The 15,141-nt window shown below is 36.0% G+C and overlaps 1 protein-coding gene across 6 annotated transcripts in view; it reads right to left on the minus strand.

Moving 5' to 3' along the window:
• The window catches only part of PRMT3 (protein arginine methyltransferase 3), a 141,755-nt gene that overhangs the window by 101,654 nt on the left and 24,960 nt on the right, over window positions 1-15,141 (minus strand). For all 6 annotated transcript variants that reach the window (XR_012381862.1, XM_073904852.1, XM_025878546.2 and 3 more), the window contains one exon: window positions 13,736-13,857. Coding sequence is in view for 5 of the 6 variants with exons in the window: in XM_073904852.1 (XP_073760953.1) it covers window positions 13,736-13,857 (122 nt within the window). In the remaining variant the exon portion in view is untranslated. The remainder of the gene's footprint in view (window positions 1-13,735; window positions 13,858-15,141) is intronic.

Raw genomic sequence — 15,141 nt, forward strand, 5'->3', positions numbered from 1 at the left:
AGGGAGAAGCAGGCTCCCCGCTGAGCAAGGAGCCTGATGCGGGACTCAATCCCAGGACCCTGGCATCATGACCTGAGCTGAAGGCAGACACTGAACTGACTGAGCCACCCAGGCGTCCCTCATCCCTCCAAAAAAATAAGTTCTCTGACACATGACTTCTTAATAGCAACAACAGAAGCCAGAAGGTAACAGGATGATAATACCAATGAACAAGAGCAGAGGTGGGAAAACTTTTTATTAAATTCTCAAATCATAAGTATTTTAGACTTCCAGGCCATATGGTTTCTGCTGCAACTATTCAAGTTTTATTGTTGGATAAAAGCAGCAATAGACAATATGTAAACAAAAGGGCATGGCTTGTCCTAACTTTATTTACAAAACAGGTGGCTGGTCCATGGCTGAAGTTTATGGACTTCTATACTAGAGCATTTTCACACCAACCCAGAATCGCCATGCAGAGAAAAATATCTCCAAAACAGAAGCAGATTTTATTTTGAGCAAACCAGCACCATTTTGATTTTGTTTGGCTACAGCCATAAGAGCAGAAAATGTTAAAGAAATAGTTCAGGAAGAAGGAAAATGATCTGAGATAGTGAAATATGAAGGAATAAGAAAGGATGGACTTATGGGTGAGTGAATACAAAGGATCATGAACCACAGATTCTAATCAGGGTCAAGCTTTACAATTTCAAAAATACAGGCAACCAAGAGGTCCTAATTACAGAGAAGTCTGGGACGTTAAAGGCAGATGCTTTGGTCTTTCCTTCTCTACGTCAGGCATGTACTCTCTCACCCAGTGTAGACATGATTTCTAAGTAAGGAGCCCCTCTCCATGTACCAGATTGTTCCCTACTATGAGTCTCTTGATTGCTAATATCTTTGAAATTATTAATGAAGTTTAATACTGGGTAATATCTCTGGGTAATAAGGTTTGTGTGAATCTATTGGAAAATATGTTAGCTCAGGGTAGTGCTATTAGGAGAACTCTCATACAGATCCATGAATCACAAAGGCTCAGGGTACTTTTTAAACCAGGAAAAGGAGGGGGCTAAAAAAAATAGAAGGATCTAATCCTCAGATGGTTACCAAGACATCTTTGGTATGAAATGGGAAAACTCAGACTCGGAGAAACTGGCCACTGGCCTGGCAGGGATTCGTAGGCAGAGGGGAAGACAGTGTAAAGTTCTATTCTCTGGCTGTTACTAGCATGTCTGACAAATTCTAGTCCTTTCAGGGAGGAGATAATACCAAGAGAAAAAAAAACCTGTAAGAACAGTTTTTCTTCTCACTGGAAGGCCTCCTTATGCTTATATGGCTACTTGGGGAGACTAAGTATCCACTAGGAAAGTAATGAACTTAAGGCTATGGGTTATCCCAAAGATGATACAGGTAGATGGAGGACAAAGTCAGAGGACTCCTGAGTACTGAGCCTATTTTGTGAAAGAAATAGGGCATTTCACAAAGACGTACCAGAAAAGCCTAGTGAATCATTATTGGCATGGACAATCAGGAGGATGCATCACTTATTTTATATACAACAGAGTAGAAAGGATTACTTGGGTTGATGATAGATCCATATGTTGCAGTGAACAGGTACTTCTAGGTGGTACAGCAACTAAACTGCTCAGTAAGTAAGAGCTGGGCTACAGTATACCTACCCCATGAGGGTAACTGCTCTGCCTTCTTCCCAACACACAGATAGTCCTCTAAAGCAGAAGGAATGCTATGAGTGCAAGTAAACTTAGACTGGCTTTACAATAACAATATAATTGAATGCTACTGACAGAGATGATGATAGATGTGGAATTCAGTGACTCCTCATTCTTGAGCATTTTATGCAACCTTGTAATATGTAATCAAGAGGTAGTATCTGATTACTTTAATTACCAAGAATGGTAAATATAAAGTAAAATGTAAAGTAAAAAAGAAAGTAAAATGATGTTGCTGACATACAAAAGAAAGGGGGATCGACAAAAGAAAAAATGGAGGAAACAAAAACCAGCTCACTGAGGACAGTTTATAAGGTTTTGGAAAAACAGTGTGAAAAAGAGGAATGAAGACAGTGAAAAGTTAGCAACAAGGTTTGTAGAGGATGGTTCATATCCTAGCAGGGTCATTAGGGTCTTTACAGGCTTATTCTAAGCAGAAATTATTGCAGAAAATGTTTTAAGAAGAAGTTATAACAGCTGACTTGTGATATGCACAACCTTTACTGGGGGATATTCAACCCATGGGTGAATTTTCCATTAAAAGTGAATTGATGTCCTTGCATTATCCAGGAGGTTAGAAATATTAACAATATACTTTGACATATTTTAATTTCCAATGTCTGTTTCATGTTCCTTATAGAAATACAATTGATTTTTGTATATTAATTTGTATTCAGCATCTTGATAATTTTATTATTGGAATAATTTATTTATAGTTTATTTTTTTAAATTTGATTTCATATGGATTTTTTTTTTAGATTTTATTTATTTATTCATGAGAGACAGAGAGAGAGACAGGCAGAGGGAGAAGCAGGCTCCCAAGGAGCAGGGAGCCCGATGCGGGACTCGATCCCAAGACCCTGGGATCATGACCTGAGCCGAAGGCAGACGCTTAACCATCTGAGCCACCCAGGCACCCTATAGTTTATTTCTGAAGTCCTTATTTATAAACATACCATTAGTGAATATGAATAGTTTTCTTTTTTCATTTTCAGTTCTCATAGCTTTCTTTTTATTGCCTTGCTGTACTGGGATCTCCTTTACAGAGTTAACAGAAGAGGTGATGGCAGGTATCTCTGTCCTGTTCCTGAACTTAAAGCAAATGCTTTCAATGCTTCATCAAGATATGGGCCATAGAGCTTGTATTTTTTTTGTAGATACTATATATCACGTTAGGACATTCCTTTTTAGCTCTAGTTTGCTAAGCACTGTAATACATTGATACATTGAATGGATATGGAATTTTATCAAACCATTTTTTCTGCATCTATTGAGATGATCTCAGTAGACTGTTCTGGCTGATGTTCTCATACTTAACCAACCTTATATTCTTGGGATAAACTTTACCTTCCAATATATTGCTCAATTAGTTTTCTAATATTTTGATTAAGATTTTTGCATGTATGTTCATGAATGAGTAATCTGTAATTTTCTGTTCTACTGCTTTAGTAGAATTTCAGTATAAAGGTTATACTGCCCTTATATATGGGTGCTTGATTCTTGACAAAGATGAATGACACTGCAAAGCGGAGAGGAAAGAATGGTCTCTATAGTTAAGTGAGACTGGGACAACTAGGTCATTTAAACAGATTACAAAAAAACAAAACAAAAAACAAAAGAATAAAACTGAATCACTACTTTATTCCATATACAAACACAACGCCCAAGAGATTATAGGCCTAAATGTAAAACAAAACTATAAAGCATTTACAACAGAATATAGGAGAATATCTCAATAAAGTTTCTTACTCAGCTCACAAATAGCCTTAAACAAGAATTTTGCTATGTGGAAACTGAGAATTTCAGTACATCAGAAGACACTATGAAGAAAATGAAAAGGTACCCAAGAATGACAGAAGACATCGGCATTACATGAAACCTATAAACAACTAAAATTTTATTTTATTTTATTTTTTTTTAAAGATTTTATTTATTTATTTGACAGAGAGAGACACAGTGAGAGAGGGAACACAAGCAGGGGGAGTGGGAGAGGGAGAAGCAGGCTTCCCGCAGAGCGGGGAGCCCGATGCGGGGCTCGATCCCAGGAACCAGGGATCATGACCTGAGCTGAAGGCAGACGCTTAACGACTGAGGCACCCAGGCGCCCACAACTAAAATTTTAAAAATATAAAGATCATTTACAAATAAAGGAGAAGATCCAACTCAAGAAAATCTGAGAAAAGGTATCAACAGATATTTCACAGAAAAGGAAACTCAAATGGCCAATAATCACCTAAAAAGGTGCTTGGCCTCATTAGTCATCACAGAAATGTAAATTTAAATTGCAATGAGGTGCTATAAGACCAACTGGAAAAAAACAGAAAAGATAAGACAATACCAACCAGAACTGTTATGTACAAAAAGTTTGTAAGAAAATTTTTCATAAAAGCTCTAACCTGGAAAACCTAAAAAATGTCCATCAGGAACAGATCAGAAAATTGTGATATAGTCATCCATAGCATTCTTTACAATAATAAACATGAATGAACTCCAGTTATACATACCATGAATGAACACTAAAAAAAATGAGCAAAACAAGCTAGACAAAAAAAATGCATAATATATCATTTTGTTTATTTAAAAAAATCAGAGTTGAGTAAACTATCTTAGATGGATGGCGATGTAAGTGGTTAAAGTATAGAGCACACAAAAGAAGTAATTACTATCAAAGTCAAGACAGTAGCTCCTCAATCAGGCAAGGGCAGCATCTGACCGAAAAAGGGCAAATGGAGGTGGGTGGGATTCTATCTATCGTGTGGTAATGTTCTATTTCTTCTTTTAATACATATGTTACATTTCATACAAAAATAAAAAAAGGGATGTTTTATCATATTTTGTTTTTTTTTCAAATAAGTACTTAATAAAATTCTTTCTGATAAAAGTGCTGCAGTTGCTTACTATTTACTGAAATACATATATATACATATTTTAAAGACTTTATTTGACAGAGAGAGAGACTTAGCAAGAGAAGGAACACAAGCAGGGGGAGTGGGAGAGGGAGAAGCAGGCTTCCCGCGGAGCAGGGAGCCCGATGCGGAGCTCGATCCCAGGACCCTGGGATCATGACCTGAGCCGAAGGCAGACACTTAACGACTGAGCCACCCAGGTGCCCTATTTACTGAAATATTTATTAAGGCTCTAACGGTTACAAACACTTCAAAGGAAACAAAAAGTGAGCTTCTTAAAAGAGTAAAATGTTCCCATTGCCTAGAAATATCTTCAGACTGCTAATGCTGAAACAAGATGTGTTCTGTAAGAGGCCATCTGCTCAGGCTGTTTATTGTCTGCTACAAGTCATAATCCTACTTGCATCAGTAATTACTTGTTCAAATATAAATATAACAGAAAAGATTAACATTTCAGGCAATACACAGAAAAAAGACAAAGGCCATAATTCCCAGTAATTCTGTATTAAACAGCTGAACACAGATATCATTCACACAGATAACTTCTTTCTTTTGAGACTGCTCATCCTAACCACCACCTGATTTCCCATTCATGAAAAAAACTATACTTTTTACTGACTTTTCTCAAGTGGCTACTCACTAAACCTTTCTTTAGCATAAAAGCATGCCAAAAATTCTATCTCTAGAATCACCTGCTCAGAAACTAGCATAGCTTTAATCTATAGAAATATGACACTGTAATAAGAAGAGTATTTAAATAAGTCTCTTAACTAATCCAATAAGTACTGAAATCATCTATTTTTCTGAGTGAAAATTTTGTTAGGAAATAAGATGGGAAAGTATTGGTTGTTCTATCATAAAAGTAGCAATTTAACTTTTATTTCATGATACAGGAACATCAGCATAATTAATTATCTTATACTGGGCATACAGAGATGAAAGACACAGTCCATACATTTAAGAACATGGTCTAAGGGAGAGAGAAGAGTAAACAGCATAGGGTATCACAGACCTTATATAAAAAGCCCTTAAGTAAGTGAGGGACATTTGAGTTTAACCAGGAAAACAGCACCCACAAAGACATATATATATCTATCTATATATCTATCTACATATATATATAGATAGATAGATACACATATATGTAAGGGAGGGTCATCTCTGTGTGCACGTGTCTCTGTGTGTTAAGAGAAATGGCAAATGTGAAGAACTATAAATAGTTTACTATGATTAGAGTAATAAGTATACAGTGACAAAGTTGAGAGGTAGAGGTGATACTACAGAGTCTAGATTTTATTTAAAGGTAGTAAAGAGTCATTTCAGGATTTTTCAGAATGGGAAACATAGGATCAAATGTGTAATGTCCTTCTGTCCAATGTGACTGAGATTAAAGACCTGGTGTAGGTCCAAAGAAGAACATGGTCTAGTAGGGAGATAAATAAAAGCAGCATAAAGCATCACAGAAGTTCATGCAATGAAGACCTGTAATCAAGCAAGTGGCATTTAAAGTTTGTGACAAAATTCATCTAGAAGAATACATAAGTGCTAAGGGAGGGTAGGGAGGGAATATCCTGATATAAAAATGTATAAGGTTTATATAATAGTACTTTGCTTTCATTTCACTATGGCACCCAAGCACAGATACTTCTCTTTTGTCCTCAAAGCACAATGAAATGACAATAAAGCAATATAAAATACAACAGTAAATTGATAAATGCAAAGATTTTAGAAGGTGATATCAAAGAAGCAGATTCTGATAATTTAGTGAGAGAAAAAGGGGGATTAAATTATATTGGCAAACTTGTCAAGAAGGCTCCAGTGCTTGGTGCATACAGCAGAGATTAGAGTGGAGGTGGAGGCCATTCTTCACAACACAAGCCCTGGGGTTAAGAGGTATACAAGGTAGAAGTGACAGACACTGAAAAATCAATGGAAGAAGGGGAGGGTTCCCTCCACTCCCCTCAGAAACAAAACACATTCCAGCTACCTTTATTAAAAAATCTAGTCCTCTATTCATAAATGCAAACAAAAAAACAAGGATTTTTTTTTTAAAGATTTTATTTATTTATTTGACAGAGAGAGAGAGAACACAAGCAGGGGGAGCTGCAGAGGGAAAGGGAGAAGCAGGCTCCCCACCAAGCAGGGAGCCCGACGTGGGGCTTGATCCCAGGACCCTGGGATCATGACCTGAGCCAAAGGAAGACACTTAACAGACTGAGCTACCCAGGTGCCCCCTAAAAACAAGGATTCTTAACCATCTGAGACAAATGGTAGATGTAAGTATATCCCATGAAAAATAAATACTACCAGGCAGATCATTTCAAATGCAGGCCCCAGACATGGAGTCAGAATAAGGCTTGTATTCCTCGAATACAATGAACTGCCTCCGTCCCAAATGTATCATTTGTGTTTACAGGTGTGTAGTTGTGGAATTACTAACACTGAGAACATTTATTGTTTAAAATTAGCAGTAACTCAGCTTCTAATACGTTAAAAAAAAAAACAAATGATGAAAAGAATTGTCTGGATTCAAGCAGAGAAAATGGGCTTTCAGGTTTGATGTTGATTTGCTTTGTTTGATGTCCCGGGTCTTGAAAATTCATTAATTTATAAATTCACTGATTAAATAAGTATTTAAATTGAATACCTACTATATGCCACATTACCTTTCCTGGTGGTAAAAAAAGAGAAAAATCCCTATCTAACCTTGAAGAGCTGAAATTCTGGAAAAACTCACATTTTTATGTATTTCATCTCCTGACCTAAAGCTTTAAAAAGTCTTACCAAAATGCTGATAGTGATCTCTCATACTAGGATCACAGGTAATCTTTTGTTTCTTCTTTATCATCTCTTATGTCTTCCCAACACAAAACACATCCTTTTCCCCTTTTTTACTTAAAGGGGAGGAGAATTGAGGAGGGAAATCAGTCTGGCTGCCCTGGAGAGAACAGATGACAGCCACTGGGAGGCAAAGGCAACGTACAAATAACAGAGCTGGTTACATGCAGCTGTATGAATTCAGGTGAGAAATGTAAGAATGGGAACTAAGACATGGATTCAAGACACGTCAATAACAGACAAGGAATGGATTTGAGAAACATTAAGAATTCTCAGTTAACAGGATTATCTCCAACAGGAATGTTGGTAAAAAAGAAGCAAAGGTTAAGTTTGAATCCCAGGTTTTCAATTTTTACCCGCGAAAAAAGCATCAATGCAGGTCTGTTCTCTCAGGTCTTATCTCTGTAACCATGGCAATAATTCTTGACCAAACTCTAACAAAAGTCCTGAACATTCACATAATTATTGTGTAGTGATGCTATTCTATATGCTCTAAGCCATGGACCAGGATAAACCAGGATGACAGCATGTTTAAAGTAAACATGAATATTCCTGATGTGTATCTGGTGTCTGACATGCATTTACACCATGGGGGCGGCGGGTCATAGAGCAGGTGCCTGTATGACTAGCTCTCTTTGAGAACTATGGACTCTTAAGACTCAAGCAAACTTCCTCAGGCAGAGACATCTTACATGTGTCTCTGAAACTTGCAGCTAGAGAGAAAAGTACATTTTGTGTGACTCTTGCAAATAATGGATTACTTGGGAGCCTCTCTACATGACCTCTTTACTGATGGATATCTTTTTCTTGCTGTCCCTGAACTGTGTCTTCTGCTATAATAAATCTTAACTGTGAATACAACTTTCTATTGAGTTTTAGGAGTTTTCCCAGTCAACCACTGGACTACTGGGTAGTCATGAGACCTTCAAAACAGGATCACTGAGTGGGTGGGAAACTAAGGGTTTGGTGGGGTGGGAAAAGAAATGAATTTAATTTTCTTGTACAGTGCCTTGATCACCTGCATTACCTTCATAAGAATTCTATGGGTTTTGAGCAGCAAATATGTTTTTTACCATTTTAGCCTTATCAGCAGTTCAAAATTCTCTGCAGCTTTAACTCACTCTTCTATGTTATTTCTATTAAATTAGGAACAAAATACGAAGGAACATCTTTATTTCAAGAATTTATCCTGGTATATTTTGTGATCTTGTTCCAAATCTGATATAGGGGCTACCACTATCTTTAAAATCATTATGTTAAGTTCATTCTTCTCAAAGACATTTACTATGCATTTGCCATGAATCAGACACCTTGCTAGGTGTTTGGAATAAAAAGATTAAGAAAATATAGCTCCTGTCCTAGAATCCAGAGGACACTTATATAAACATGACAACATATCAAATATTCTCTAGGCTTTTGTTTCATTTCTAACAGTATTCTAGATACAGGCAATATAAAAGATTGCATCTTTAATGTCAGAGTGAGACTGAACGTATTGCCTTGTAGCTGAATGATGGATCAACCTTCTCATGAAAGCTCCCCTGCAATAACATGCAGAAGTCTGAATAATGAGCTATTCCATGGCTGAGTCAATGAGAAGCCAAAGGCAGCCCAAGTAACAGTAAAAATATTACCAGAAGATATCCCTGCTTCCTGAGGGTGAATACAATATACAATTGTCGGGCAATTCAACAGCTTTGCTATCCTTAGGTAAGTTTATGTTTCTAAAATGATTATTCATGGGGCGCCTGGGGGGCTCAGTTGTTAAGTGTCTGCCTTCGGCTCAGGTCATGATCCCAGAGTCCTGGGATCGAGCCCCGCATCAGGCTCCCTGCTCAGCGGGAAGCCTGCTTCTCCCTCTCCCACTCCCCCTGCTTGTGTTCCCTCTCTCACCGTGTCTCTCTCTGTCAAATAAATAAATAAAATCTCTTTAAAAAAAAAATGATCATTCACTTCAGAGTTCGAAGTACAACAGCATGAATAAGAAACAATTTTGCATTCCTTCCATATTTCACTTTGCGTTCTATTTTCCCCTGCTAATACAACACCTTTGAAAACCTATATTCTACTTTATTCATGTCTGCAACCTCAAAACTGCAAGCCTGACCTTCTTCTTAAGCCAAAAAAATATATATTTATATGTGACATATACATATATGCTCTAATATACATGTCAGTTTACATTAAAATCAATATTTACTCCATTCTAAACTCATTTCTTTAGAAATATTAGATCTTTTTAAAATAAAGGAATACAAATTATTTTATCATATTTTGAATGTAACTCAAGGACTGTAAACTAAATATATTTAAAAGTAATGAAAAATGCATTTTAAAAGTGTCCCTCGGGGCTCCTGGGTGGCTCAGTCGGTTGAGCGTCTGCCTTCGGCTCAGGTCATGATCCCAGGGTCCTGCGATCGAGCCCCGGATCAGGTTCCCTACTTCGTGGGAACCTGCTTCTCCCTTTCCCACTCTCCCCTGCTTGTGTTCCCTCTCTCGCTGTCAAATAAATAAAATATTAAAAAAAAAAGAGTGTCCCTCTTAGAATTTAAAGTGCTTTTTTACAGATGTAAACTTACAGAATTTTACAGAAACTCTGCTATGTACAGATCTCTGACAAAATAGCCTCAGAAGAGCAAAGACAACTCACAGCCTGCTAACTGGATGAGTTGTTTTCACTGACTGATGATAATTCTAGAAAGCTCCAATATACAATAATAGACAAGTACAAGAGAAGCTGAGAGGGGGTGCCTAGGTAGCTCAGTCAGTTGAGCGTCTGACTCTTGGCTTCGGCTCAGGTCATGATCCCAGGGTCATGAGATCCAGCCTCAGGTCAGGCTCTGTGCTCAGCATGCAGTCTGCTTGAGATTGTCTCTCACTCTCCTTCCGTCTTTCCCAACCGCCCCCCATGGATGCATGAGCTCTCTCTCTCTAAAAAAAAAAAAAAAAAAGAAGAAGAAGAAGAAGAAGAAAATCTTAAAAAAAGAGAGAGAGAGAGAAGTTGGGAGCAGATTTCAAGGGTGAGTACAGAATAAAACTGGCCAAAGCTTGAAGTTTAATGGCATAAGAGAGCAGAGACTATGAATAATTGAAAAAAAAATGCAGAAAACAGTCACCATATTTTGGGGGGATAGTTACAATGAGCGATTATTTTAGAAACATAACCAACAAAATATAAAATATTATTTGAGGCACTGGTACCAAGCTAAACATACCACTATTACTACTAATTAATAATACTACAATTACAGATAAAATTTAGTAAGCAATTACATGCCAGCCACTTTGTAAAGGACCATAAATGGATTCAATCCTTGTAACAATCTTATGAGATAGTTACCACCAGCAACCTCATTTTATAAAGGAAGAAACCAGACATTAAAGAAGTAATTTTCCCATTATTATGTAGCTAATTAATCAAAAACAAAACCAGAAATCAAGTCATGCGATTCCAGATGCTGAGAGAAATGCTATGCTGCCTCCTCAACCAGTAGAACAATGAGCCAGTAAATTGTGAGAATATTAACAGTAAACTGTTTCCTGCATATCCTTTTAGAGACATTCATAAATAGAAGAAAAGAAGTTCTTTTACCCAACAATATAAATTTCAAAATTTCAAACAAAAGACAAGGGAGAGATGCTTATAGACACTATGGAAATAACTATCTTTTTCACAATATAAGTAGGCAAAGGACAATATCTCCAAAGAAACAGTTTAATGTTGGCTTATCCAAAACAAAATTTATCTAAAGCAAAAAGGTCTGATTTTCAAACTCTATAGGTTCTAAGTAAAGCAAATTACTGAATACAACTAACACATGCCCTGTAAGTAGTCAAACGGAGATACAGTGCAGTAAACTAGCTGTGAGGATGAACTATGGAGTCAGGCTGCCTGGGATCTAATCCTGGCTCCACTACAAATAAGGAGATTTACTTAATCTCTGCCACAATTTCTTAATCTCTATAAAAAGGATAATCATGGGGCGCCCGGGTGGCTCAGTCGTTAAGCATCTGCCTTTGGCTCAGGTCATGATCCCAGGGTCCTGGGATCGAGCCCTGCATCGGGCTTCCTGCTCCGCAGGAAGCCTGCTTCTCCCTCACTCCCCCTGCTTGTGTTCCCTCTCTTGTGCTCTGTTAAATAAATAAATAAAATCTTAAAAAATATATATATAAGGATAATCATATACTGTAATTATATCTACCTCAAAGGAAATTCAATAGAGTACTAATGTTAGCAATTTTTATTATTAAAATGAAGTACCTAAAACTAAGTGCTAAGTCATTCTCAATAAATGCCCTATGTAAAAGTTCCATACACTGCAGCACTAAATTTTATATACAATGAATGTGAATATAATCATTGTATAAAGATATTTCTAAAAAGGCACTAGGAATTCCATGTGAAATAAAGTGAAACAAAACAAAACAATAGAAAGTAAAATGAGTGTTATCACTATCTTTTTCTTCCATAAAGGAATTAAAATGAGAGCACAGCTAGTCTCACTCTGTAGAAACCAAAAATGAAAATTAATACATAAATGTACATGGTCTTTTATAAGATTAGGCTTCAAGTAGAAATATCTTATCGTAATCTTCCTATCAACAATAAGTTTTTGATAATTCTTCTAAAACAATCTCTTGTTTAGAACACTGTTTCTCATATTCATTTGGATGGCAATGCACAACCAAGTGAGGGTGCTCTTTACGGAAATGCCAAAATGATGATGATGTCCTTACTGGTATGCTAAGAACTAGGAAAAACTTCACTAGATTACAGAGCTGCCTATATACATGCAACGCATACGCCATTTTCTCCAGTATGAAAATAATAACCACAAACCCAAAACTATGAAAAATCTAAGCAAGAGCAATGTAATTTTTTCATTAACATTAATTTGGTACTTGTTAATAATATTAGAAGCTAACTTTTGAATATCTATTACATGCCAAGCAATATGCCAAAGAAATTTATACGTTTATCTTACTTGTAACTTACCTTGCTCATAATCATATGAGGTATTCATTATTATTTTTATTTCGACAGTGAAATAGCAGGTGTCAAAGAGATTAGATATAATTTCACTGAAGTTCAAATAACTGGTAAGTAGGAGTGAGGATTCAAACCAATCCTGACTCAAACCTTGCACTTTGAAGCACAACACTACACTTCTACATTATGCGATAATATCTAAAAGTTTAAACATCTTACACAACTATATTTAAATTTAATACTATTAAGAAATAATTAATATTAATCAATTTTAAGAAGAGAACATAAGTACCAATGGGAGGACCATTTAAGACCTATTGTTGGGGATTTAATGTATGCAGGTGATTATAGTTAGTAATATTGTATTTATATACTTGAAGGTTGCTAAAAGAGTAGATCTTAAATATTTTCAACACAAAAATGGTAATTACATGATACAATGGAGGTGTTAACTAATGTTACGGTGGTAGTCATTTTACAATAAACAAAGGTATCGAAGCAATACACTGTATATCTTAAACTTATAAAATGTTATGTGTCAATTATATCTCAATAAAGCAGGGGGGAGGCTGTGGGGGAGAGAATTGCTGAGAAGCTCCTATTATTTACTCTCAAAATTACTCCGAAATTCCAAGTCTAAGGTGCTTTGTTAAGTATACAGCTAAAGAAATCTAGTTCTGTAAGCTGTAGTTCAAATAAAAGGCCTTCTTACTACAACATAAGCCAATTGTAAAGTCAATCCTTGATTGATTAACCTAACTTAATTCCTCAGAGAGGAGATATTTTTAGAGAATAAAATTAATTTTGGGGGGATAAACTAAATCCACTCTGCTTTGTTTGTAGTCATTTTGGAATTTACTTATTTTAATTTGAAGGAGGCACAAAGGTTAGTGTTGTAAAAAAGAAAAAAAATAACCCTTAGTCTTTAGTCTGATTGTTATTTGCTAAAGGAAACATTACTGAAATAAATATTTAGTTTTGTTGAGTCTTCTAACAATATTACTCTATATGCCAACGACTTCTAATTTTGTATTATAATTAGCATATTTATAGCCATAATTGGAAAGATAGGAAATTATATAAAAATAATTCTCATCAATGAGAACTGTGAAAAGACTGTTTATAGCTCAAACATGCCTAGCTCAATCTAACCTAAAATCTTACTATTCTGGAATGAATTTTTACTAAAAGACACATCTTGAGTCTGCATTAGATAGCTATTAAAGACAAGAAGACCTGTTAAATCATCATATTTAAAAATAATCTTAAGTCAAGCCTTAAAATACATCTACCTTATGATATCCATTGCCTGGTAAAGTATTTCAGACTGATCAACTCCAAGAACCTTCTTTGCCCCAGCTTTAGCTGCAAACATAGAGAGAATTCCAGTTCCACAACCAACATCCAGAACTACCTGGTGTAATAAAAAAAACAGGTATTACTGAGAAGGTCTAGTATTTTAAGTTCTATTCATATATTTTGACATTACTGGCAAGGAACAGACCACGAAATTTTAAAATTTTACAGATCAACAATGGTAGTAATTTCTATTTGAAGAAACTGAAGGTATCATTACAATGGGTTGTTTTAAATTCTTTTTTTGAGGGGGGGTACATAAGTTCTATGCCCAGCATGGGGCTTGAACTACGACCCCAAGATCAAGAGTCTTGTACTCTACTGATTAAGCCAGTTGTTTCATATTCTCAATAGCATGTTTGGCCATATTCTGCTACAATCAGATGCAACAATGTAAATTAAGAGATGTTTTATATGAAATAAGCAGTTTCCACAGATTTAATAGGGAAGTATTCTGTTTGTAATTTCCTTACTGTCTGCATGCTGTAATTTAGGCTTAGTAATTCTAAATTTTAGTAGAAATAAACTTTCTCAAGTTTGAAAGGCAGGAATTAACTTAAGAAGGATAGCCTGATCCAATACAACTAAAAAATGTTTATAAAGGAATCCTAGATGTAGAATTTTGTCATATCCCCTCCATTTCCAAAATTAAATATTCAACTCATTTAAACAATACAGGTATAATAAAAATAAATTGGCTTCCAGAACTTCAAAATATAAGTTTTAAAAATGATACTTGGGGCACCTGGGTGGCTCAGCCGGTTAAGCGTCTGCCTTCAGCTCAGGTCATAATCCCAGGGTCCTTAGATAGAGCCCCGAAACAGGCTTCCTGTTCAGCAGGGAGCCTGCTTCTCCCTCTCCTCCCGGCTTGTGCTCTCTCTCACTATATCTGTCTCTCAAATAAATAAAATCTTTAAAAAATAAAAATAAATTAAAATGATACTCATTACCATTGGTGAAGGCAATAAGAACCAAAGTTTAAGATGATATTGGGAACAGGTAAAAAGCAATTACTTCTAAATCAAGAATTGCATGTTATTTCCAGGATAGTATAGTGAGACCTGCTTGTCAATAAAAAACAAAAACAAATTGCTAAGGACACACACTAAGCAAAGTACAAAGAGGTATACTATTCTGTGAAATTATTGAAAACTGTAGTGCCTTAAGTCTTTCATTATTGATGGTCTAAATCCTATGTACTTATCCCAAAATATGAAATGATTTCAAGTTTCTCCTGTAAATATTCACAGTTAAGAGCAGGCACTGATCAGAGTGATGGGATACGGCCACAAACAAGACCATGTCCCTGTCTTAATGAAGCTTACCATCTTGTGGAGAAGAC

Source organism: Callorhinus ursinus, unplaced genomic scaffold (genome assembly GCF_003265705.2).
Source record: "Callorhinus ursinus isolate GAN/ISIS: 27379988/994484 unplaced genomic scaffold, GSC_fseal_2.0 scaffold21, whole genome shotgun sequence".
NCBI classification, from domain to species: Eukaryota; Metazoa; Chordata; class Mammalia; order Carnivora; family Otariidae; genus Callorhinus; species Callorhinus ursinus.